Source organism: Eucalyptus grandis, chromosome 4 (assembly GCF_016545825.1).
Source record: "Eucalyptus grandis isolate ANBG69807.140 chromosome 4, ASM1654582v1, whole genome shotgun sequence".
Lineage (NCBI taxonomy): Eukaryota > Viridiplantae > Streptophyta > Magnoliopsida > Myrtales > Myrtaceae > Eucalyptus > Eucalyptus grandis.
This window is the reverse complement of record NC_052615.1, coordinates 5197647-5222684: the sequence shown is the minus strand read 5'-3', so window position 1 is coordinate 5222684 and position 25038 is coordinate 5197647. Positions and strand designations below refer to the sequence as shown.

General features: G+C 36.6%; 1 protein-coding gene and 1 non-coding gene across 3 annotated transcripts; both read right to left on the bottom strand.

Moving 5' to 3' along the window:
* Positions 1-5046: 5046 nt before the first annotated feature.
* On the bottom strand, positions 5047-5118 carry TRNAQ-CUG. The gene has a single exon. It is a non-coding gene; the product is annotated as a tRNA-Gln (tRNA).
* A 3061-nt stretch (positions 5119-8179) lies between these two features.
* Positions 8180-16780, bottom strand: LOC104440747 (phenylalanine--tRNA ligase alpha subunit, cytoplasmic). Of its 2 annotated transcripts, XM_010053707.3 has the most exons (19): positions 16565-16780; positions 16111-16233; positions 15792-15881; positions 15336-15392; positions 14369-14424; positions 14162-14254; positions 13369-13459; positions 12046-12083; positions 11903-11941; positions 11242-11318; positions 11074-11158; positions 10839-10935; positions 9919-10018; positions 9512-9583; positions 9321-9387; positions 9048-9173; positions 8779-8833; positions 8615-8691; positions 8180-8378 (listed from the first exon to the last, which is right to left on the bottom strand). In XM_010053707.3, the coding sequence occupies exons 1-18, from the start codon at positions 16772-16774 to the stop codon at positions 8638-8640; spliced, it is 1530 nt and encodes a 509-aa protein (XP_010052009.3). In that variant the 5' UTR covers positions 16775-16780; the 3' UTR covers positions 8180-8378; positions 8615-8637. The 2 variants fall into 2 exon arrangements, with proteins under 2 accessions (XP_010052009.3, XP_010052008.3); XM_010053706.3 differs by lacking the exon at positions 8180-8378 and having other exon boundaries at positions 8455-8691.
* Positions 16781-25038: the final 8258 nt, after the last annotated feature.

Below are 25038 nucleotides of genomic sequence, written 5' to 3'. Positions count from 1 at the left end.
GGAGCGAAGCCAAGGAGCTTGGGAGGGGCTAGGGTTGGAGGAGGCAGTGGTGACGAAAGGGAGGGGGTGAAGGAGAAGGAGAAGGAGAGAGGGGAGGAAGAGTTAGGGTTTACGGTTCACAGGCAAAGAAAGAAAAGAGAAAACAAGAAAAGAACAAAGAAAAAAAAAAAGAAGAAAGAAAAGATAAGATAAGATATAATAATAAAAAATTCAAAATTTTTAATTAGAAATTTTTTTTAATAATAAATTTTTATTAAGCAAGGACCTTAAAACATTTTGGAAAATGTTTTCCAGTTCTTTCGAAGGGGAAATCGTTTTTCTGAATTTAAGCTTTGGAATGAAAACATTTTCTGCTGATTAGGAAAGCATTTTCTGTTGACTCATTTTCCTAAATGAACCAAACGTTGGAAAATGAAGAAAACATTTTCCGGAAATTGTTTTTCTCAAAACAAACACACCCGAAAATTGAAAACTAGGCTCTAGGAGTTTGTTCAAGATATTTGCAAAGTGAAAACGGCAATAAATGTGTCACGGGCGTTGTGGAGCGTGGTTTTCATCTAATCTCGTCTCTTTCAACGAACGTCGACATCCATCTTCCGAAATGCATGCCTTACGTATTAGTACTAGAATTGGATTGAAGAGTACATGATTCTCCATGGTTGTTTTTACAGAGAAAGAGAGTGCAGAAATGTGCCGAGATACTTGACATGCTGAAAGTATCGAGGGCCAAAATAAAGCTTGCGATCATAGCGACAAAGCGGCCAACCCGTGGGAATAATTTGATTGATCTTGACAAATATAGCATTCCTCTTCCCTATATTTTTATGTTAGGATGCACATATGAATGAGTTATATTGGCGAAGTTCCATTAGAGAATTAATATAGTGTAAAGCAGTTAATATATCATAATTTGCTCATAACTTATTGACTTAAACTTTTGAGTGAATGTGGATTCCACTGGATATATTAACAGACTCAAATTTGGGTTTACTATTGGCAGTCTCCCTAGGCGAAAGATATTAAACTTCTTTTCTCTCAACAAATGATATCACAGCTGACGATTGTGGCTTCTAGGCAAGTGGACATTGTGGTATAACAACGCGGGCATGTAAGGATGATGAATTAAGGGCGAGCGGGCTTAACACTAAGCTTACACGTGAGAGGGAGATTGTTAGGATGTACAAGTGAGTTGAGTTATGTTGGAGAATTCATAAATTGGGAAATTGATATGATGTAAAACAGTTAATATATCATAATTTTTTTTTGTCAATTCTACTCTACTTCTACCTCATTACCAGACATGGGAGTCAAAACCAATACCTAAAACTAAATCATCCTTATTCCAACCTCCCGAGTCGGTTATATACATCTTAATTGGCCATAACCCATTGACTTAATCTTAATCCATAATATGTTTCACTCAAAGTGAGGTATAATATATTTCAAGTTGGGAAATAGATTAACCTAAATCCTATCTTGACCTAGAAACTTATCTCAACAAGAAAATCAATTAAAATATGCTATTTAATCTAGATATTATCTAAAGATGCATTCTAATGTAATACTAATAATAATAATAATAAGAGTAGCTAAACTATTCTATTATGCAATTCTATCTAAGAAATCAATTCTAAGCTACACGATATGCAATTTTTTTTGTTTTGTTTGTATTTCAGCATAAATAAAGCAATTAAAGCAAGATAATCACCAAATCACTCAAGGTCATATATCATCCAATCAATGCAAATAAAGAAACAATATCCAATCGACATGCAATTTCCCAAATAAAATCAATGAGTTGATCTTAAACTTTAAAGATCAAAACATCAATTTTATATATTCCTGCAGAATCAATAATTTTCATCTAAAGCCTTAGATGGAATCAAAGATTCTATGTGGTTGTGAATTAAGAAATAAATCCTAGTTCGGGGATATGCCTATCACTCAAGTATGAACATCGAATATTAAATAATCAAAATAGGTCATGAAATATTCAATGGAATCGAGTAAGGAATATTACCTAATTGCGACAATAACTTCCCAAATTCAAGTGTAGGACAATGGATCACAAATAGTGACCAAGACAGCGAAGAACAGCAAAGGAGGATAGCGAGCTCAAATAGCAAGGACGTCGAACTTGCGATGGCGAATTGGCACGGCAGCAAGGCGCCACGGCTCACGTTGGCTTGAGACAGCGGTTGAAATTTCGAGCGACTTCGCGGCTAAAGTGATGCTGGCCACGATTTGGGATCAGTAACGACGTTGGATTTGCCTGAGCACCATAATAATAATAATAATAATAAACTAGAAGCTGCTGGACACTGAGAATATTGAGCACGTGTTAGGTAATGGATATGGATAGCAGCGGCTTCGAACAAGACGCCAGGGCTGCAGAAAATTCGCTGGATCTTCTAGTGTGAGGGTCGGGAACGCTTGACTGCAAAAGGTTGACCAAAAGACCACGTGGGTCTAGTAATGCTAATGTTGAACCGAAGTGGAAGAACACTGCTAACTCAAATTGGCAAGTGTGGGATCTTTGCAGGTCAAGCCAATGTGGCTGGTCCGGGCTGTGCGATGAAAGGAACCGCAGCAAGCCATCCTTGTCGAACTGGACAGCAAAAGGAACGGCATCGTGTGTGAGATTTTGTGGAAAGCTTTAATTTGGTCTTTTGCTGAGCACTAAGCATGGGAATTTAATTGAGGAGGCAAATAGGGGCTTGGAAGATTCGAACTCAGGATCTCCTAACTTTCATATCATGTGAGATTTTGTGGGACCACTGCCAACTGTTCTAAAAACTTAAGCTATTAGATGAAAACGTGATTTATTATTTAAATATTCTAACATCGTGAACGATGACGGCACGACTACGATGACAGCGCCATAGAGTGTTCTCGTAAAAAGCATGCTCTCTCTCTCATATGATCGTGTCTCTCAAATTGTGAAGTCCCCCGTTTACTCTGTCTTCTTGTGCTTTTCTAGTGCCCCTTTTGCATCTCAGAACCAGTAAGAAAGGATCGTCCCTTCTCTTTTTCCTGTTTTTTTTTTTCAAACGCAACAAAAATAGGAACCAAAATATCACAAAACGATGCTGACTTCCTGTTCTGTTCATGTCCACCGACAATCAGGGGCACACCACTCAATTCTTTCTTCACGGATTGATCAGAGAATAGGCAATTTCTTGTCCTTGCGATACCAAATATACGATATGCAAAATGTATTGCTCAAGATCAACTATGCTTCCATGCGTGATATTACCTCTTATTATTTTGATAATTCATCTGAAATCTTTCAATTTACTACAAAATATATCATTCAATATATATTATATGAATATATAAAAAAATTCAACGATTATGAAAAGAATAATATGAAATCTTTTCCAAAAATATCAAATCATCATTCTCCATAAGTTAGCTTTTGGTATCGGGGAGTAACAGACTTGGGCCAATTCCCTCTCTCCATGAGCTGAGTCCAACTCGTTAGATTAGACCCATCCATCATCGGTCCACTGTAAATGCAATAATAAAAAATAAAGGCTCTAAAATTATATGCTACGCAATTGAATTTTAATATTTTTGTTTAGGGTTTAAATAGAAATATCTAATTTTCTTTGCAATAAATAAATGATCGGATCGCCAAAATTTAAATGTCAATATAGGTCAAGCCCTCCTATGATTGACGGTGGAAGAAGACAATGAGAAGAGAGAGAGAGAGAGGAGAGAGAAAAAGACTTTTCAGCTCTTCACAGGAATATTGTCAATTAAATTCTAAACATTTTGATATTTTATCAATTGAATCTATCCAACTAATTTTGATAAAAAAAAATCATGGACATGGACACCAGCTGTCCTACGTTGCACAATCTACTAGCACTGACATGAACGATTTTTAATTATTTTAATATTTGTTGAATTTTTTATTTACTTTTTTCTTTATTTTCTTCTCTTTTTCTTTTTCTTTTTCTTTTTCCCTTTGCCAACCACTGCCAAGTGTCACTAATGGCTGCGGAACTCATTGGCCTTAGGCCAGGGCCGCCTCCTTACTTGAGGCCGACGACCTCCAGCAGCCATTGAGGAGGACCAGCATTTGCCGATGGAGGAATAAAAGAAAAAGAAAGAAGAAAAGAGAATATTAAAAGAAGAAGAAGAAGAAGAAGAAAGGAAAAAATAGAAAATAAAAAATTCCAAAAAATATTTTTAAAAATCTGTCCACATTAATGCCGGCCGTGCCATGTAGAATGGTCAACGCCCACGTTAGTGATTTTTGGCAAAATTGTCTGAGTTGATTCCATTGACAAAATGTGAAAAGTTATGACTTAATTGACAAAATTGAAAGATTTATTACTGAATTGGCAAAAATATAATAAACATAGGATTTTTTGGATAATTTTCCCAATAAGGAGAAGGAGGAGGAACAACTCCCAGTGCAAGAGCATGTGGCAACTGTTCAAGAGCGTTAAAGTCGTAGGTGCATTGGATTATAAAGCATTATCATTTTCTGCGTGCGAATTCCATCATTTTGCCCATTGAAATTTCACTTGTTTTCACCGATTCTTTTCGCTTATAGTGATGACAACGGCAACGGTGGAGACCATGGAAGAAGGAGAAGAAGAAAATAGAGGTTGGAAATAAAATGAAGAGAGTTTTTTTTTTTGGATGGGGGTGGGGAACAATACATGAAGAGAGAGGTGACCTCAACAAGAACGAGGACGTGAGTTCAAGCTCCAAAATTCATTGTATTTTTTTTTTTTTTGATTTATACGAGTTAGAAATTGATCAAGGCAAACCATTTAAACCAAAATCTAGTTGGGTTTTGTTTCTTATACCTCATATCGACCTGTTCATAAATTGGAGCGACCCATTTTATACTCAATTCGACAAATATGAACAAAAAAAAATGGATTAATGGATCCATTTCATGGGAAAATGGTTTATGCAACGTATCATGGGAAAATAGTTTATGCAACTCTCCCTCTGCATCTGATTTAAGGATGAAAACATCGGGGGAAAAAAGATTCAAGAGAGCACAAAAAATAAAAAGAGAGAAGGTCCCACCGAGATTTGAACTCGGGTTACTGGATTCAGAGTCCAATGTCCTGACCACTAGACCATGGGACCATGTTTGGCTAGTCATCACAAAATATTTTTTATTAATTTTTCTCTCGAGCGTTTGGTTTCTTTCGGAACCAACTTTTGTGGACGATTATTCGCATTTTCGCCCTTGAGGAATTGCTGATACGTCATCAGATGCTGGGTTCTCGTTCTACATGTTTCTTGTAAAATCATTGTGAGTGTGTCGTGATACATTTAGGACACGTTTGGCAACTTATCAAATAGTGTTTTATTCTATTATTTTATTCTCAGAAATAGATTTGGAACGGAAATTCGTTTGGTAAATTTTTTGTTCGCAAAAACAAATTTGTTCTTGGAAATAGATTAGAAATAGAATCAAGGAGTACAATAAAATTGATTCTTTGTTCTCAGAAATAATTATTTAACCAAGTTAATCCATTTTTTCTCTTTTCTCTTCTTTTTTTCTTCCTTCTCTCTTCCTCTTCCACCGCCATCGCCATTAGCCACTGTCATCACCATCGTCCACCACCACCGATTGCGAACAACCAATTAGGCGAGGTCTGATGAGCTTGCTAGTGGCCAAGTGGGCCTCACCCAAGCCTCTCTTGACCACCGGCGAACCTCACCTAGCTAGGCAAGACTCGACCTTGCCTAGATTTGGTGAGGCTCCTCGCCCAACCAAGGCTCAACCGACAAGGCACAGCCTTGCAGGGAGTTGGCGACACTTTGGCGAGGTCACCAACCCTCATTTGACCAATCGTCGATCAAGTTGCTGATCATCCCCAGATTGGTGACCAGCCATAGCTTGAAGAAGAAGAAGAAGAAGAGGAGAAAGAAAATGTAATAAAATTATTAAAATATTAAAAGAAAATGATTTGGATTTGAAAGTTTGAGAACAAAACCAAATAAATTTTATTCGAGAATATAAATTTTGGATAATTATTAAACGCCTTTAAAATGCTTAGAAATTATTCTTGTGAATAAAATAAAAAGAATAATTTCCGATAAGAAATTGTTCTCAAAATAGAATGATTACCAAATGCATCATTAGATTTAACTCCGGCACACTTATGACGCAATCACAATTAAGTTTAACATGGACAAAGGTAACCGCATGTTGTGTACATCTCACCACCAATGATTTGTTGTTTGCAATGTTACCTTTAAGCCATCATACTATCTAACAGGATCTGAAAATCATTAGGGTATTTAATTGTCTCTGACTTTCTAGCACAAAAAAAAAAAAAAAAAAAAAAAAAAATGAAAAGCGCGGTGGACTACATCATATAGAGATTCGATCATGGATCGATATATATGAACAACGAATTAGAGCTCTATAGATTCATTTAATAAATAAATCCATATCATTTAGGTCTTGAGTCTAATAGAATCATGATACATGAATTCTGAGTCGATAATATAAGTAATTACCAGTTAATCAACTACAACTTAATTCGAGTTTCTTGATGGCAAAAGAAGAATTCACTTCCAAGGAAGCAAACGCAACTACTCAATCCTAAAAGAAAGCATCATTTCATGCCTAATCCAATGAATGAAAAAATGACAGTTGGTTCTTAAGGGCGGGGAAAAGGCACCATAAATATTTATATCCCAAAATTGCCTTCATTTTAATTGCAACCTTGCATATTAAACCACGCCTAGGCCGACAGGATGATCGAGGGTAGATTTGAACTCAACACTAAAGCAAGAATCGAAGCCACACAACCACACAAGCATTCCGCCGTGGGGTCAGTGCTAAAAATCTTCTGGTAGCAACAGAAAAGTGCTTCCCTCTTTTCTGGTGGCAAAGGGTACGAAGATTCCTTTAGCATAGGAAAAAAGGCAACCACATTGTTCTTTTTCAATTTGATCTACAAATTTGTAATTTGTGTAACCAAGTCCTCGAATTTTTTAGAACTTTCCCATCAAATACCTCGGTAGCTAATTCCAGTGAATTGAAGTTGGTGCATTGATTAATGCCAACCAAAAGTACGATGTGGAAGGAATTATTGCCATTGTGACGATTAAGTTGTGCTAACAACCATAGGAATGATACCTTGATCAAATGGAGCAAAGATGAAGATGGCCTCGAGATTCTGCAATAGAAACAATAAAGATTGATCGTGTTAGGTTTACATTGAAGTCCACCGCCTTCAACCTTTTACAAAACAGGAGAAAAAAGGAAGAGATTTGGCCAGTTACGGTGGGGTCCTTCCAAGAGTGTGTTGTCTTTTTGTGATCAATTTGCGTTGTTTGCATTGGTTTCCTCGGATATGATACGTTGATGGTTTGCTGATCTCTTCATGGATTTTGTTCTCCTGAAGTAAAACTAGGGTTCTTTCTGGATTGGGTTTTTTAGATTTTGGCTGATTTATGTGTATCATTTTAGATGATGAAACGACACCAAGCAACAACAACATCATCTTGTTGAAAATAACTCACATTACACTACCGCCACAATATGCAAGATAGCCAACGATAATTGAATTACCATGTCAGAAAAATCAAGCTAGACTTTGTCGAGAGAACTAGATTGCATCTTCCCTTAAAAAATTAGATTAAATCGGTTTTACTACAAGGTTCAAAACTTGATATGTTCTGGTACAATGGGTTTAGGGCTGATTATGCAATTATTCCAAAACCGATATAAGATAAGGGATTATTATATGTGCACTTTTTTTTCTTGAAAAGTTGGCTGATTTGTGTGCATCATTTCAGACGAAGAAACAACGCCATTTAACTAAGCAATGATGCATAGTTTTTGTTTAATAGAGCTCATATTATGCAAGACGACAACAATGATTGGATTATCACGTTAGAAAAATCAAGCAAGACTTCGTCGAGAGAACCTAATTGCATTTTCACTCAAAGATTTATATTACACTGATTTCACTACAAGGTTTATACGTGCGTTTTCTTTTTTCTTGAGAAGTCAGTTTACATACTAATATTCCAACTTCAATTACTCAACAAGACTACAAGATGCATTGTAAACCAATTTCTTAATACGACTTTTGTACTCCAGACGAGTCATTTTTTTTACTTTTTACTTTGTTCACTTCCGAAGGCACGACGAGAACCACATATCTCAGCTATTATTTGCATATCATCCGATGAACTTCCGTTTTATTGTCGTTAAAATATGTTCAAGAAATGCAGTTGCAACTTGCGATTACATTGAAACATCCATTGGTGCGGTTATGGCATCTAGACAGCCTTCTGAGCGTTAACGTCAATGAAATTTGGCACGTAAGAGGATACAAAATCTTTGCACTCACTGAGTGGCCAGCAGCTTCACATGAATTCTGTAGAGATGCAAGTAACACCTGATTCAGCAGAGTGAATCCGTCTGGGAAAGGGAAAAGAGAAACTTGCGCAGAAGATTTGAAACACAGTTCTATTAGCAACCCACTAAAGTTTAAGTATGGTGCTTCTACAGCACGTTTAGATCTACATAAGAAATGGTCTTTTTGACCTGTGTAAGTATTTCTGCTTAATTGTCGTTCTAAAAGGTAAAAACAGGTAAAGAATTGAAATGTACCCAAAAATTGAGTTCCCCAAAATTTAATTATTTCCCAGACGACATATTGGGTTCTTCTTAATAAGACCGAGATCAACCTGCATAAGACAAAAGTGCATGGATTATAGTAGTGGAAGTGCACCAGGTAGATCTCGGAGAAAGGGAAGAACAGAGTGAGATCGTACCTTGTGTCCAAACAGATCCCGGATGTTATCAATCCCATAAAGTATCATCGTGGGTCTGGTCCAAAAACCACAAAACATAGAATCAAGCAACGAATAAGCCAAACAGCCTAAGCCTTCAGTAGCAAAAGAAAATGGAAAAATTGCACCAACTTTGGATATCAATTAAATTTGCATTTATCCTAACAACAAAACAAGCCCAATGTGATAATAGCCCTGCAGCTTCACCATCCAATCAAGCCACAAATAAAAATATGAAAGACACTATTTACCTTTCGAGAGAAAGTCCCCAGGCAATAACACGAACATCCTCAGGGAGTCCCATAGGAAGCAACATTTCAGGTCTGAACATGCCAGAGTTCCCTATCTCCACCCATTTCCCAAGGCCCTCATGGTAACTGGCCAAAATGTAAAACACTTTCCTTAGACAAGTTTAGGGATGGGAAGGGAAGTAATATGTAGAGGAATGTAGAATTGAATGGAAGACCTCTTGGGTTAGATTGATCCCTAATTCACACTAAAAAAGCTATATAAAGCTACTTCACCTGAAAATCTCCATGCTAGGTTCAGTATACGGATTGTAAGCAGGCTTGAAACGGAGCTTTGACATGCCTGGATAAGGAATTGGGCTACGTCAAATATACATATTTACCAAGACTACCTTAAACCTGCCCATCATCATCTGAGGGCTTCCCAAGGTCTTTTTGTTGGCTGATATTATAGAAATACTCTCTACCTATACGAGAGAAAAAATCATGCAGGACTCCAATCAAATCTCCAAGAGTAAGTCCTCGATCACATATGAGACCTGAAACAAGAGTCAAGATTCAGAAAGGTCATCAATACAAGAACCCATGTGATTTCTACCAGAATACCCAAATTTGTTTCTACTCACTTTCACTAGAAAACATTTCTATCTAGAGACAGTATACCTGTAACTTGGACACCACTTGACTCCTAATCCCACAGATCTAACAGATTTTATTTATTGTAGAGACGATTGGAAAACTAGGGACAGAGAACAGACGTAAATCTCAATGAAGTATTTATTCTGCTTATTTGAGAAACACCATAACTGAACATCCCACAAAATCCAGATATATTCTCTTAAGTCTCAATATGCAAGGATAATCAAATAATTACCTTCAATCTGGTGGAACTCTGCGAGATGGGTTCGATCTACCGCTTCATTTCTGAAAACACGATCAATTGAGAAGTACTTCTTTGGTTCAAAGGGTTTCTTCTGCAAGTAATGTCAAGAAATCAAACAATAAATGGTCCATTTGAATTGACTTCCTCTTTTATTTGCGACTCACATTTTAGGTTTAACTAATTCGGAACTCCCAAAACCTTTCAAAAATATCTAAACATTGACGTTTAGTAGTTTTTCATTAATTAAAAACGATTCATTTTTTTTTCATTTTAAATCTTCTGAGACTGAATCTTAGATAGAAATGGTAAGTTGTTCTTTTGCTTCCCACGATGCCCCAATAATGCTTCCAGCTCAAAGCAGAACACACTAGGACAACTTGCATGATTACATCACAAAGTCATTTAGTGTGTAAATCAACTTTTACTTCACTTTTCTAGTTTTTACTTTTTAGCATCTGATATTGTACTTTTATCTAATGTTGAACACCCTGATTCTTAAAAACTATGGAGGGTTATATTCATTTGCAAAATTGCAATCACATGCTTATTTTTATAATCTATTTTTTTGGGTTTTGGAGAGAGAAAGTTGAAACAGGTGGGTATGAGACAGTTCTATAGGAACATGAAGAACTGCAGAAAATATGTTGACAATATTTACCAAGTGTCTAAACCAACATTCATTATGTTCAACAAATTATAGTTGTCTATGAGGTGGTACAACAATGGAGCAAAAATAAAAGGCTCATAAATGGTTCTAGGTCTTGTTGGCAATGATGCATGTTATTCTAAATTAAGTGATCCATTAAAATACTATGCAACAAGACAATAAACAAAATTAAATGCATATTCTAGGATTGGCCAAACAATTGCAGAGTAAGCTTTTTGTCAGGAAACATCAAGCACTACCAAACCTGTGCCAACAAGTAAAGCATCCGCGTGGAAACAGCAGTCGTGTGAGTTCGTAAAAGGTTCTTATTTGCTTCATCTCTCTTCCATTCATATCCATATCTGTGCACCCAAAAAAAAAAAAGTCCATCAGCAACAGAAATGTAACGCAATTCTCACACCAATTGGAGAGATAAGTACAGGAATGCAGTTAAAAATGAACACGAATTGATAAAAACACGAAACAAACAAACATGATACCCTCGAGACTGGTAACCACCCAATTCATGAACTCTCTTCACACGTTCAACATAATCTTCAGGAAGTTCTCTCGTGGTGGAAGGAGCTATATGCATCACAAGCCAAATAATTATGAGAAAAACACCACATAAAGTGGAACTACCAATTATGCAATCAGATAGGACAGACCTTTTAGAAAGAAAGTATCATGTGAATCACGAGCAGGGTGTTGCTGAGGCTGGAACAGAGCATCAAAGTTCCAGAAACTGCACATTAACCAGAAATTGGTAAAACCACATAGACTGGTAATCTACAATAAAGCTGGACAACAGCAATACAAGGCAAAAGCACCTCATGCATGGTAGACAATAGATGACTAAATTCATATTTAGTTACTTAGCCGTACGCTCACATGCATCTGCTTAGCCCTCAATACATCAGATGCGTCATCAGTTACAAAAAGTTGAAGAATGTAAGCATAAAAGCCCCCATTTTCAGCATAAACAGATAGAATTCATGGACAATTTGAGATGAGGTTTCAATTGAGGAAAGATTGTGTACTGCGTGCATAAATATATTCATTCTCATTTCAATCTCAGACTGGACAGCATGCAAAAACCAGGAATTGGAGCATGATGTCATTTGGCAGATTACCAACTAATTTTACCATGATAATCAGTTTCTACCAAATGTCTAGAATATAGTATTACCTTAATAGAGATGTATTATAGATAAGACCAATTGGCGTAAGTTTTGTGATCATAGTAATGAGTGCTTAACATATCACAGAGCACCGACCATGACATGAAGCATGTATATAACTGCAAAGCAGAGAGATGAGAAGCTATACCTGCTTTCCACATAGTTGTTTGTAGGCATTTCCTCGAAACTGCAACCAACGAAAGAGCCACCATAAGCAACTATAGAACCAAGGAACAAAAGGATAAATAAACTGTCATACTTTCACTAGCAAAAGATATTGCCACATCTTACCCCATATAAAGAAAAATATTCTTCAACTGCTGCCTCACCTGAAAATGAGGAAAAAAACATATTCATAAGCAAAGCTAAGAAAAGTGATTGGGAGTAAATTAGTCCAAGTTTCAATTTAACAAATTAAGCTTAAATTGCATATGTTAAATTTGCAAAATCTTTAAATGATGGACATATGAGAAAATATTAGTGGCAATGACATGAACTTGAGGATGATACTGCAAAGAGCTCACTGTCACATGGAAGTTTCACCGTGTTTATGAAAGATTTCAAATGAACGTTGCAAATGGAGCAGCTTTTAGTTGCTACAAGAATCAGAAAAAGCAAGATGATAGGAACCATGAATACATGGACTTTCTTTCTGGATTGTTATACTTGCTTTTAAACTTCCAAAAATCAATTAAACACTTTTGACAGAAATCTAAAAGCTTTGAGAAGTAATCAAGAAGTTCAAGACTTATCCTTCGCAAGTCATGGAACTTGCCTCCAGATAATGTCCTCACTTTTTGATAGGATGCACACTTTGTAAAGTGTGTTCAATTAAAAATTGAAACTTTTCAGACCTCATGGAGTGTTGTCAACAATATGAGACCAAGACCCTTGAGCGATATTCATGGTATCACAGCATAAAAAAAAAATTCAAGATCTAGCTGAACACATTCAGCATATGACAAAATAGATTTTCCATAACTTAATTTTTCAGGGTAAAGCAAATCATAGATTTTTATGCAGATTTCATCTCCCATTTAATTTTCAGGGTAAAGCAAACTTTGGTCCAGACGGTTCCTATGAAAGTAACAGTCTGACTAAATGTGCTCTTTATAATTTTTGCAGGACCGAGTACCTAGCTCTGTATTTCTTTATGCAATTGATGTAGAATTCATCCTTATGATTGGCTAAGGTTTTCCACAAAATATCATGTGACAGATATACTTCCAAAGCTCAATTCAGAAGCAGTACCATGATTAATAAATGATACATGCAACAACCAGTTGAATTGAACATAACATCAAATCTCAGTTCAAGCCCGGCGGAACACAAAGTTTCCTTGACACTAGGCACCTTTAACTTTCTAAGAGACTAAATGTAGCCATGGTGACTCACGGTTCTACTTCTGTCACCAAAAGTGACCAGGGTTCTGAAATAGTTGGTCCTCTGTGCTGATTTGACCACCAAGTAGGGACCTTTCAGCAGCAGTCAAAGCTAAGGATATGATTAATTGATATTCTCCTTAGACCCTATGTCCACTTATCTTGGGTCTGGAACCGGCCAAACACAATATTAATATTCTCAATAAAAACATTTAAAGAATAGAATCCTTGCCTTAAGAAGTGGATGAACATGGCCACCTTCAGAAGGCGGACCCTTGGCGCTGAAGTTATACTCTTTGAACTCTAAATCCCTCCAGTCGCCCCTGCAATAAAAGTGCATGCTTCATCAGTTAACAAGAGTGAACCAGACACAAGCACATCATATTGCATCTAAAACAGTATGAGCTACCAATTTTCAGGGCCTACATCCATCAACCAATCAGCCTTGTGTGATTTCCTCAATTTAAAATAGGAAAAGTTACATGTAAACGAACAAAGACAACCCATAATAGCAGAAACAACCCATCTATTACGAAAATGGAGAGTTGAAAGTTAATAGGTAATATCATTTATAGATTAATACAATGTGAGAACTGCTTGGCTGCAGCAAGAAATTCAAATAAGCAAATAAATTAGCAAAGGAAAATGCAGAAACTAAACACAAGAACTTAAAGGTTATGTCTGGAAGGCCAAAATCAGCTTTCAAATGAATCACCATTAAGGGTCAAATTCCCATTCCTCTGTCGATAAGGAAAGTGAGAAGCGTTTGAAATCCACTCAAAAGCTAAATATATATTTCTTTTTTCTCTAATGATAAATCTGAAGACTTTCATACGACAGCAGACTCCTCTAATTTTCCCGATTTAATGGAACTTCACATCATTAGGGATATGCAGCTGTAAGGTGGGAGACATTGGGTAAACAGAAACTTTCACATGTCAAACGATTTCCCTCATAAGCCAACTAATTTAGCAACGTCAATGCACAACTTTGTCAATGAATTAACTAAAACGTAAAACTAATACCTCTGGAGATTTTCCCGAGTCAAATCTGTAGCAGCCTTCTTCCTTTTAGGGGCATAATTAGGACCTCTCTTCACTGAGTAACCCTTCCATGTCCTTAAAGAAAACAGGTTTTACATGGATGTGAGCATTAAAAGAAGAAACCCAAGAAAGTTCATGATTTCTGGACAAACCAAGTAATTAGTAAACCAAAACTCGAGATGTATTTACTGTGGAGTAATAAGCTTTCTTGCTTTGAGAGCTTTGATGCTGTCTGCATCAATACCCTGAGAAAAAACAGATATTAGGCAAGGAGACCGTTCAAACATTAAATAAGCGGGAAGGAAAAAAGGACAAAATAGTCTGTATAAACTACTAAAATATACATCTGGATCAAACAGAGAAGAACAAGAGAGGGACAAGTCCCCAATTAACTAATGTGTCGATTTTATTGTAGTAAACCACATGCCACACATCCTTAAGCTTGCATCATGCACAAGCACCAGATACTTACAAAAAGCCTACCAAATATCCACACCCTATTATGCATTACTTAAGGTGACTTCGGTAGAACAGAAGGTATTCCATGTGAGAAGTACAGCATTTCCCAATAACTCGTGGTGTGAGAAGCCAATTAAAATTGAGTGATTTAGCATTTAAACACCAAATGGGATGAAATGCATAGCAAGAAAAGTGATTGGTCAATCACACTAGATCTGCTGTGTGACCCAACACAAAAAATACTTCTCCCTCATGGATAAGCCCACAGTCTGAACCTCGATAACCTACAGCATCCATTGCAACTCAAACAATCGCATGTCTACCAACCACAGGAATTTCCGTAGTATCTCCACCAAAAAACTCAGACCATTTGCCACAAATGGTTTAATGACATTTACGAGTCCATACGATACAATGTATGACATGGACCAATCAAACAATGATTTTTCTCGAGCGTTTGGTATTATTCGTATGCGTCTTTTAAAGAAACCCCCTACATTGAAGGTCTTACCCTTATATGTTCATACATCAAAGAGATCTCTCATTACATACTAGATGGTACTTATTACATGGAAAGTAAGTCTTACAATGACAAAAAAATAATAATAATAATAATAAATAATAATGTATGAATGATTACAAAGGAAAAGGGGAAAACATGAAGTGGAAAGAAAGAATTCACGAGCAATTCATTCACCTGCCCATCTTTTATCCGGGTAAGCATATCTTTGACTTTGTCATCCACGTGTTGAACCTAAAGAAGTTTTCCATTTCATTTGTTAAACATAAAAAACAAAGAATACTAAATGGGCACATGCAAAACTTAGAGCCAAGAACAAGTAGGTTTCCTTTTTTTTCCCTTAAAAAAAAAAACTCAAAACCGATAATAAATGAATCTGAAACTAATAGATTAACTAAAATTTAAATGCAGCCACTCAAGCTCTCCACAATCGCATTAAACAGTTGACTTCACTCTTAAGCTTATGAACAGAAGATACAAAACCATAACTATCACACCTTAAGTATCACTCTCAAACATACAAACTGGAGGAATACAGATCAGAGGATCTAATCAATTCCATAAGTATTACACCATGAGTTAACCTAAATAAGCAAGGAAAAAAGCTTTTGAACAAATAGCATAGCTGCTTACCTTTCTAGATATATGTTTGCCCATCTCGACCCATTTATTCTTCCCTGCTTGTGCAGAACCTATTTTGAAAACTGAGGGGTCAAGCCTTTTCTGCATCCACGTAATACCTCGGTGATAATTCATCCATTCTTAGATATTCTTACATAGAACTTGAAAAGGAAAATCTCTTAGAAAACAGCTTGAGATGCTATACACACAACCGCAGGATGAAATCCAAATTTACCCCCTAGAAAGCAAACTTGCTAAGAAAGACTCACTCGCCAGTCACAGCATTCGACAGCATCGCAAACCCAATCAGGTCGGAAATGGTGATGCTAACCTGAAGTTCTTCACGAGAGATACCCTCTGGCGGTACAGCCAAAAACAGCTGCACTTCAGGTGATCCGACGTCCGCATACTTTTTCCCTTCCTCCGTAAGCACCCACGTTTCCCTCTTGATGTCCTGCACGTCCAGCCCACAACGTTAACATCCGTGTAACAAAGACCCGAAAACACAAACATGCGACGAAAATCCGCAACCCGGCGGATGACCCATTCGCCAAGACAAACTGTAGGTTCACGGAGATTATCGGCGGCCACGCTCCAATGTCCCCATATCAACACCAATTCCGCCCACGTCCAACCCCATTATTAAGATGTGGCATCACAGGAAACAACACCCAGTCGACGGAAATGCGCGCACGACAACCGGCAAAAAGCAGCCGGCGGGCGGGAGGGCGCTGGGCAGCGAGAATGTACTGAGGAGAGAGAGGAGAGGAGAGGTGAGGTGTGACCTGAGCGTCGACGTATCTGAAGCCGTGGAGGCTCTTGATGACGTTGACCACCTCGCTGTGGTCGAGCCCATGCGCCGCCGCGAACTCGCCGGAATCGGCGATCTCCTCGCGGGTCTGCAAGAACCCTAGGATCGCTTCTTCGGCCATTTCCGCTTCTGCAGACACCGACAAAACCCCCTCCCTTCTTCTTCCCGGTTGAGTCCTGAGCATTAGGGCAGAGAGGGAAGAAGACGATCCCGTTTGGGCCATAACTGCCGGGCTTGGGCTCGACCCGAATCAATGGTGGATGATTCCGTTGTCTTTTCCGTCTTCTTATGGCATTTTGGAGAAAATATTAGATACCGCTGTGATGCCACCATGTCAAAATCTGAATCCATTTAACTGTGATGCCACCGTGTCAAAATCTAAATCCATTTAACGGGCCACACGTGTCGCCCATGCCCACCTATCAAGAGCTCTCCTAATTTCGATATCAAATGGACCTGTGCCCATCGTATCAGAAGCCCTCATATTTCAATTTCAAACGGATGATATTCCCTCTCTCCACTTCACTCCCCCCTCTCTCTCTCTCTCTTCATACCCTGATCTTTCTCCCCCCCATTCAAACGGTCCTTTCAACTCACAATCGACACTATTCAATGAGCGACACTGGGCGACACTATCTTTATCTTGACTTGCTCTATTCTTTCCCTCTCTCTTTCAACTTGCTCTGTTCTCACCCTCTTAGTCGTCCAAGTAACCATGCCACCATTGCCTCCTCTTCAAAAGATATAGATTTTCTTAGGTTCATTCCAAAAATTGTATAATTTTTGCATTCCATTTGTAATTTTAGGGTTTTATTTTGAAGCATGGATTTAGATGTCATCTTATAGAACCGCCTCGCTAAGTTGCGTGCTCTTGTCTTTTTTTTTTTAATGTAATTTCATGATTTTTATGGAGGACTTGAAGTAAAACTCTAAAGATGCATTTAATCTACTTTATGTTGTTTATGTAATTAGGTAGATTGTTGTTTTGGTCATTACTGAAGTTAAACTTACTAGACTTATCTTTCAAGCTTGCTAGTCAGAACTGTTTTAATGTCATTTTAATCCTAACTCGATACAATTTTGGTGCAAATTTGCACATATAAATTTATCATACGGCTAAATGAGAGGCAAATTTATTTGGAATGAAAAGCGTTTTTTAGGTTAGTTTGATGATAATAGCATTTTCTCATGGGATCTTGATTATGAGATATGGTACTGGAGTATTGTAACTAGACTTATTTCTTGGTAAGCATTACTTTTTTGATTGAAAGATTCCGTAGTCCTACTTGTATTTGCACTTATATTTTCATCTTAACAATCAAATGAGAAATAAAATTGCTATATTTCATATGTATAATGTCTTCATCCAATGTGAATGAGGATATCTGGAATATATTAACTTTTCAAAATAAAATGCATAAGTGTGGTAAGTGTACTACGGTGAGAATATCGAAATCTACAAGAAACAAACACAAGCTCTTCTATAATTATGAGGATAAAACATGTGACTTCTTTTCTTGGTGTTTGTCTACAAGCGATGTGCCTTATTCTATCACAAAGGCTCCATCTGCAATACTTGAAGATAATATGAGAAATGTTAAGAATTTGGTAGAGCATTTGAGAGATGAACTCGAGAACACTAATCAAAAGTTGAATAGCTTGAGGCATAATGTGCATTATTTAAATGTACTGCCACTTTTTGTTTGTCTATTAGTTGTTATTTTATTATGACTACTTGTTCAAAGAAAGTAGATGTTGGAACTTGTAATTTTGCTAGCTTAAGTAAGTCTATTTGCCTTTAAACAGATGTACGCACACTTGCTTTCACAACCGAATTGATTTGGTATACCACAATCATAAGAGAATCTTTGATAGTGTTCTAGCATTTTAGTTGGTCACTAATAACATTCACAATGTTTTTTCGAAGGGGCAAGATGTAATAGTCAACTATTTCCAGCCTTACATGATTTGATGTTTCTGCACTAATTGCAAAAGGATGATGATGAGTAGATACTTGATAGAAAATGTAATTTTTGTCTAGGTTAACAAAGCGATTTAGTTATCTATTGTCAAGGCATTTATAGTTTGATGTTCATTTTTTTTTTTTTTTGGGTGGCCTTGTGATTTTGTTCCCTTTGAAAAATAAAGATGACTACTTGTGGAACTAAATGACTCCTATTGATTGTAACTTTTGAGAAGAATGAGTTTGTCCATTATAACTACATTAATATACTAAATTATTAATTATCTGACTAAGGAATTGAGAAAATCTACTCATAATCCTTAACGACATGATGTATAGTAGATGCCACATTTATATAAAAATTAACCAAATTAATAATATGTAAACACAAATGGAGGATTAAGAGCAACACACCTAATTAATATAAGTGAAAAATTTACCCGATCATATTAGTTAGAATAATATGCCACTCATCTCAACTTCTATTTGCGTTGGGGGTGTTCCTTGTTTAGATTTTTCTTCTTTTTCTCATTTGACTTTTTATGCCTTTCGTGAGTAGTTCCCCTTCCTTTCCTTCGAAGGGGGTCCAATACTGAAACCTCACACAAAAAAGCCTCATTATCCTCATCAGCCATAACCACACTTGATTTGTATGATGATAACTCAGCCTTTGCATTTTCCATGTTCTTTGTCATTATTCTCATAATATTTACATCTTTGGTACCCAAACTTATCAATTCAAAAGTTTGTTGCATTAACATGAAAAATCGATGAAATTTACATGGATTGGAAGATATTTGATGAGATTCATCATTCATAATCCCTTGTTTGGCCCCCTTAATATATCTTTTCAAAATATAGGTAGATTGAATGCTTGTAACCGATATGTTTTCGATCAACATTTTCAAGGCATGATGATACAACTACCCTTTTGATTCAAATAATTTGTATTCACAAAAAATTGAAAAGTTTATAAAGTCAAATTTGATAACATCGTAAGTGTGATTGAAGGAACTTCTTCAAGATATAATCAACGTGGCTAGTTTAAAAACTGCACTCAATTCCCTATTGATAAAATTCGATCTTCGGTGATTATTGACAATTATCAATTCAAGTCAATTATTTAATCTTCAAGATATAGATTATGATTGAATAATTTCCAAATAAAATAAATGTAGGAAATATGGAGGGTGAAGACTTTTAGAGATAAGAAATATTAGCATTTAAGCCATTTTTTGAGCTTCAAATGAAAAATCCAATTGTGTGATAGATTGAAGATTGAATAAAATAAAATTTTATCTCTAAAGTTCTTATTAATAAGGGTGAGTTATCCTTATAAATAGAGGCCCTAAGGGAGCCAGATAGGGGGTGAGGTACAAGAAATTGAGTGAAAGAGAGTTTCGGTCACAGTGTTTAGAGCTAGGTTTGTCCTCTCTCTTTCTTTCTAATATATTGTCAAAAGAGGGAAACACTTTTTGCACAAGAAGACAAAGGGGCACAAAAGGAGGAGAGAGAAACTTTCTTCTTCCTTAGGCATGCGTACCTTTCTCTAGGATTTGTACTACTGCCAAGGGTACTTCACACTCGAATTGTTGCCGCTCACTTGCGTTGCTCAACCTCGCCACCATAGCGACCAAGAGAAGCCTTGATTAGCTGCTGCTCAACGTTGTCGCTCGAGACCATTGCCTGCCATTGCTCACCATCACTCGTCACTATGACCAAGCTTAAACCAATCATTGCTCGTCGCAAACCAGCTACTACTAGTTGTCGCAACCTTGTCGCCACCTGACTCCACCCACTCAACACCGTTGCTCACTACTTGACACCACCAGCTGCCATGAATGACACTCGACAACGCTGTTGAGTTCTTCACTCGATTCAACCACGCGAATGCTTTTTAGTCTCCTAACACCAAAACCGTTGTTGTTAGTTGCTGCTCCACTGTGACCAGAAGAGCAAACCTATCGTTGCCGTTTGTTGTACTACCACAACCGAGAAGCACATTCGTTGACCCAATAGTAATTCTTTCGGTGGCTAGCAATTAGGAATAATGTTCGCCTCCCATTATTGCCGTGCAAACGTCAAAGACTCGATTTACTTTTTCTTTATATTATTGATTTTCATACATATTGGTAATGTTTTTAGGGTTAAAGATGATTGTTAATCTAATTCGTGAGGCAACGGATTATTTTTCAATTATCTTAATTCCTCGTTGGAAATTTTGATGAATATTCTAAATTTAGACGTATTAGTTGATTGTTACATCTTTTTGAAAATATCAAAAATTTGGTGCAATGGCTAAGATGCTTTTTTTTTAAAACTTGATTAGGATTGTGTGTTTAGATTTTATCAAGTTATATTTATGGGATAAATGCACCAAAAGTCTTAAAACTTGTCACAAAAGTGCTATTGAGTACTAAAACTCACAAAAAATGCAATTAAGTCCTAAAACTTGTCAAGAAAGTTCAATCAAATCTCTTTGCTAGTTTCGTCCAATTACACTAAAGGAAAATGTTGAGTTGGTTTATTTTAACATTTTTTCTCTCTTACATGGCAAATAATTAAAGCCCAAATTCCATGTGTGCAAAACGAGAGTGTTTTGGACCATTTACCGATCTAAATCATCATCATTCTCCTCTTGCCCCAAGCCCTCGTTCTCTCTTCATCCTCTTCCCTCTTCTTTTTCCCAAATCCAAGTTTTAAGCCCTAAGTCCCAAGCAAGTTCCTGCGAGCCCAAATCGAAGCTATGAGTTACCTTCTTTGTTGATCGCGAGTTTGTGCAAGCCTAAAATTGATAGTTTGAGATATCTTTGTCGTCGATTGTCCTTGCGAGTCATATCTCCTCGTGGTGTCGTGATGGCAAGTCGAAGGTTCGCATCAAACCTCTTCTTGTTGCATGCAAGTCATCCCGTAGAAGGGAGTCCATGCAAATCGTGAGTCGTGCAAACCATAAATTATCATTTCGTTGTGTTGTGGTGCCAAATCAAAGGTCCGTGTTCAATCTTATGCATCCATGCCATTTTCTAGAATGACTCTACACTATTCCAACTTACGTGCTTCCACTGAACAAGCATAAGCACATTAATATTGCGCTCAAGTCTCTCTTTCTGTTGTTGATCAAGTTTGCATATTATTTTTCCATGACTGGCTTTATTTATGAAAGAAATTGTGTCATATAGCTGGATTTCGCTTGTAAAAGGCCTTGAAAATGTTTCAAGTAGAGTCGACTAGGAAAATAAAAGTGGGAGAGTTGGAGCTTAAGCATGATAATGTGTAGACGAGAAGAGGTGGAGAGAGCAGTATGACTAGAGCAAATCATATTGCTAGAGCAAATTTGTGCAAGTTGTTCATTCTCATTTTGTGGTGTCAAATCCCTTCTCATTACTGCTTCTCTGTTTTTTTGGAAATTGCAGGTAAGAAATTAACGAATATCTTTGTCAAACATTGGCTTAGTAGAGGATTAAAATTGACAAGTCACTAAATACTTCTAGATGGCAATGGTTGTGTGAAAGAACTAGCATTCTTGCAAGAATCTGTCGTGGATATATAATTCGTCATTGTGGCTAGATGGAAATGCAACTTTTTCCTTATAGCGTTTTTTTTCGGGTTGTCCATGATCTAAATCCAAAATATTGTTGCCAAAAAGAGATAGCTACTTAGAATCTATTCTGACGCTTTCTCTATATTTATTTAACAAAATGCACACGGCTAGAGAACATTGTTATGGTGTAAAATGCTTGAATCGGTAGGAAATGTTGGTTACTTTTAGATAAAATTTATTATTTAATTGACCATCATGTTAGGAATTGAAGCATTATTTACTTGATATTAATCTGAAGACTTTGTTTCAATTATACAGGTATAATCTTTAATATTCTTAGAATCTTGATTTGCTTTCTCCAATTTGGGCAATCCCTTTGTTGCATACACAAATGAAAAGATTATTGAGGCATGAGTCTAGGTCTCTATTGTTCCACAAGATTTGTTTTTAATGGTACTATTCAATCAGTCAACTTATGTCTATTCTTCTGATTTAGTGTGGTTAGTTTGTCAGACTCTTCAATTGCTAAATCAAAGAATGGTGACTAGAAGATTGAGGCCAACAACATCTAAATCAAGTGGGGTAATTTCTAAGGAGGTTGAGGCAAAGCTACTTGATATTGTGGTCTTAAATCACCAGTTCTCATAGCAAAGACAAGGAAAAATGCAAGAAGAATGTTCCATGGATGTGCTAAGTTTGATAGTCCAGGTTGTTGTAATTTCTTCATATGGGTTGATCCGAAGATATTAGATCAAGTAAGGGATATGATAGTCGACCTCCTCAAAAGAGCTCAAGCATTATGGGAATCAAGTCAATCGAGGCATGATGAGGTCAAAGTGAAGATCATTGTTAGCTAAAATTAAAACTCAAAAAGCGAAGAATAGATGTTTAAAGGAGGATCTCACACGAGTGAAGAAAGAAAAAATGCTATATCAAATGGTATTTGTTTTGTGCATGTGTTGTATCTTTATGTTGCTTATGTGTAACATGAGACTTGGTGGGAAGCTTTTTAGTCTTCCTTAGTACCATGTTTCTAAGTTTGTAGGTTTAGTTGTGGATTAATGAGATGAATGTGTCTTATTTAGATTAATGGTGCTCCCTATCATGTTTCCATTAAGTTGCTTCATATTTGGAAGAACTTATTCCGCACAACTTTGTAAAGAATCCACTGGGACTTGCATATATGTTCTTACGTAAAAGAACTTATTTTACAAGTTTACATATCAATTGTTTTTCTATAAAACTTGAGGTCTGAAACTAACCTATTTAAAAGAGTACTTTAAATACATAGTAACTTAAAGATACATAAATAATCAATATTTAGCATAATATTTATATTAGTGATCTATCTGTGGTGTATCTAGCCAATAAATACAATCAATAAGTATCAAGTGTATCGTGACTTAAAAAGCCACTAAAATGCATGGGGATTGAGGCATTAAAATAAAGCAACTAAACTGATTTACTTAGATATCAAAATGATCATTCCTCCATCATCTTATTAGGACACCGAATCCATACTTACATCAACATAATTGGGGAATCGATAGAAACAAAAAATTCACCAAAAACAAATTTGCTTAACAAAAAATGCAGAAAATATATTAATCCAAGTTTATGAACTCTGATAGTTTTGTAGGTTTGGCCTTCACTTGATTCAAAAGTTTAAATCTTTTCTTTATATACGGTGCATTTGCCTTTGTAGCAACACTTTTATGAGAAAAAGTTGTTAATGACTGAGATTTGGAACTAGCTTGAGGCTATGATGGCCATTTGCCTTTATAGCAGCATGTTTTTGAGAATAATTTCTTAATGATTAAGGCTATGATGGCACCTTCACCTTTGTAGCAACATGCTTTCAAGGAAAATTTGTTAATGATTGAGGTTGAGAAGTGGCTTGAGATTGTGATGGCACCTTTGTTTTAGTAGCAACATGCTCTGAAGGAAAATTTGTTAATGATTCAGGTTAGGAAGTGGCTTGAGACTGTAATACCGCCTTCACCTCTGTAACAACATGCTCTCGAGAAATTTTTTTTAATAATTGAGGCTATGCGCTGACTTGGGATTATGATGGTGCATTTGTATTTGAGGCTCTTGCAATTACTCATTTGTCTGGTACACTTAATAATCTTGCACCAGGTACCGAGATAGTGACTTGTTATTATAAAATGTTAAAATGCCACTCACATTGAGAATTTGAAGGTTTGCCTACACCAAATCCTACAATTTTCTTCTTCTTTGATTGTGATTGCCCTAGCATCTTTGCCTTTTCAGTTGCATGTCTCTTAAGTTGGACAAAAACATTTGACATAAGAATAAATGACAACACATAAATGCATGGGGATTGAGGTATTACTCACTAGAATTTTTTGAAGTCTATCATGCACTATTACACTTGTTTGAGCAGAATAAACTCATTGTCCTTGATCGATAGTGATTTCAGCAAAAGCATTGGCCCTGCTACAAACCTGAGATGAAGCATTGGCTTGCCCACTACATTCTGCACTTGCCTCCGCAAAAGTAATATCCCAACCTTTAGATCCTCCTTCACTTGTACTTGGCGTCGCTTTAGCTTTGGCCTAATGTTATGTTCATTATCATTAAATGTACCATTGACGTATTCATATATTGCATATCAAGACTTGTTTTATTTTATTCAAATCCAAATGTATTAGCATTGGCACTCAATGTACATATTAGAGGTGTGCAAAAGAACTGGGATCCGCCCGGACTGCCTGGAACCGGACTGGCACCACCCGAAATCGGTGGTTCTTGAGGGAACTGGTCTGGTTCTTGGTTCTAATTTATGGGAACCGGTGGGTACCAGTCCGATTCCCGGTTCCATGGGCGGATCTGCCCATCCGATTATATTATAATAATATATTAATTTTTAATATTAAAATAAATTTCGAAATTACTAATTAGCAAACCTAAATTTTAGGAC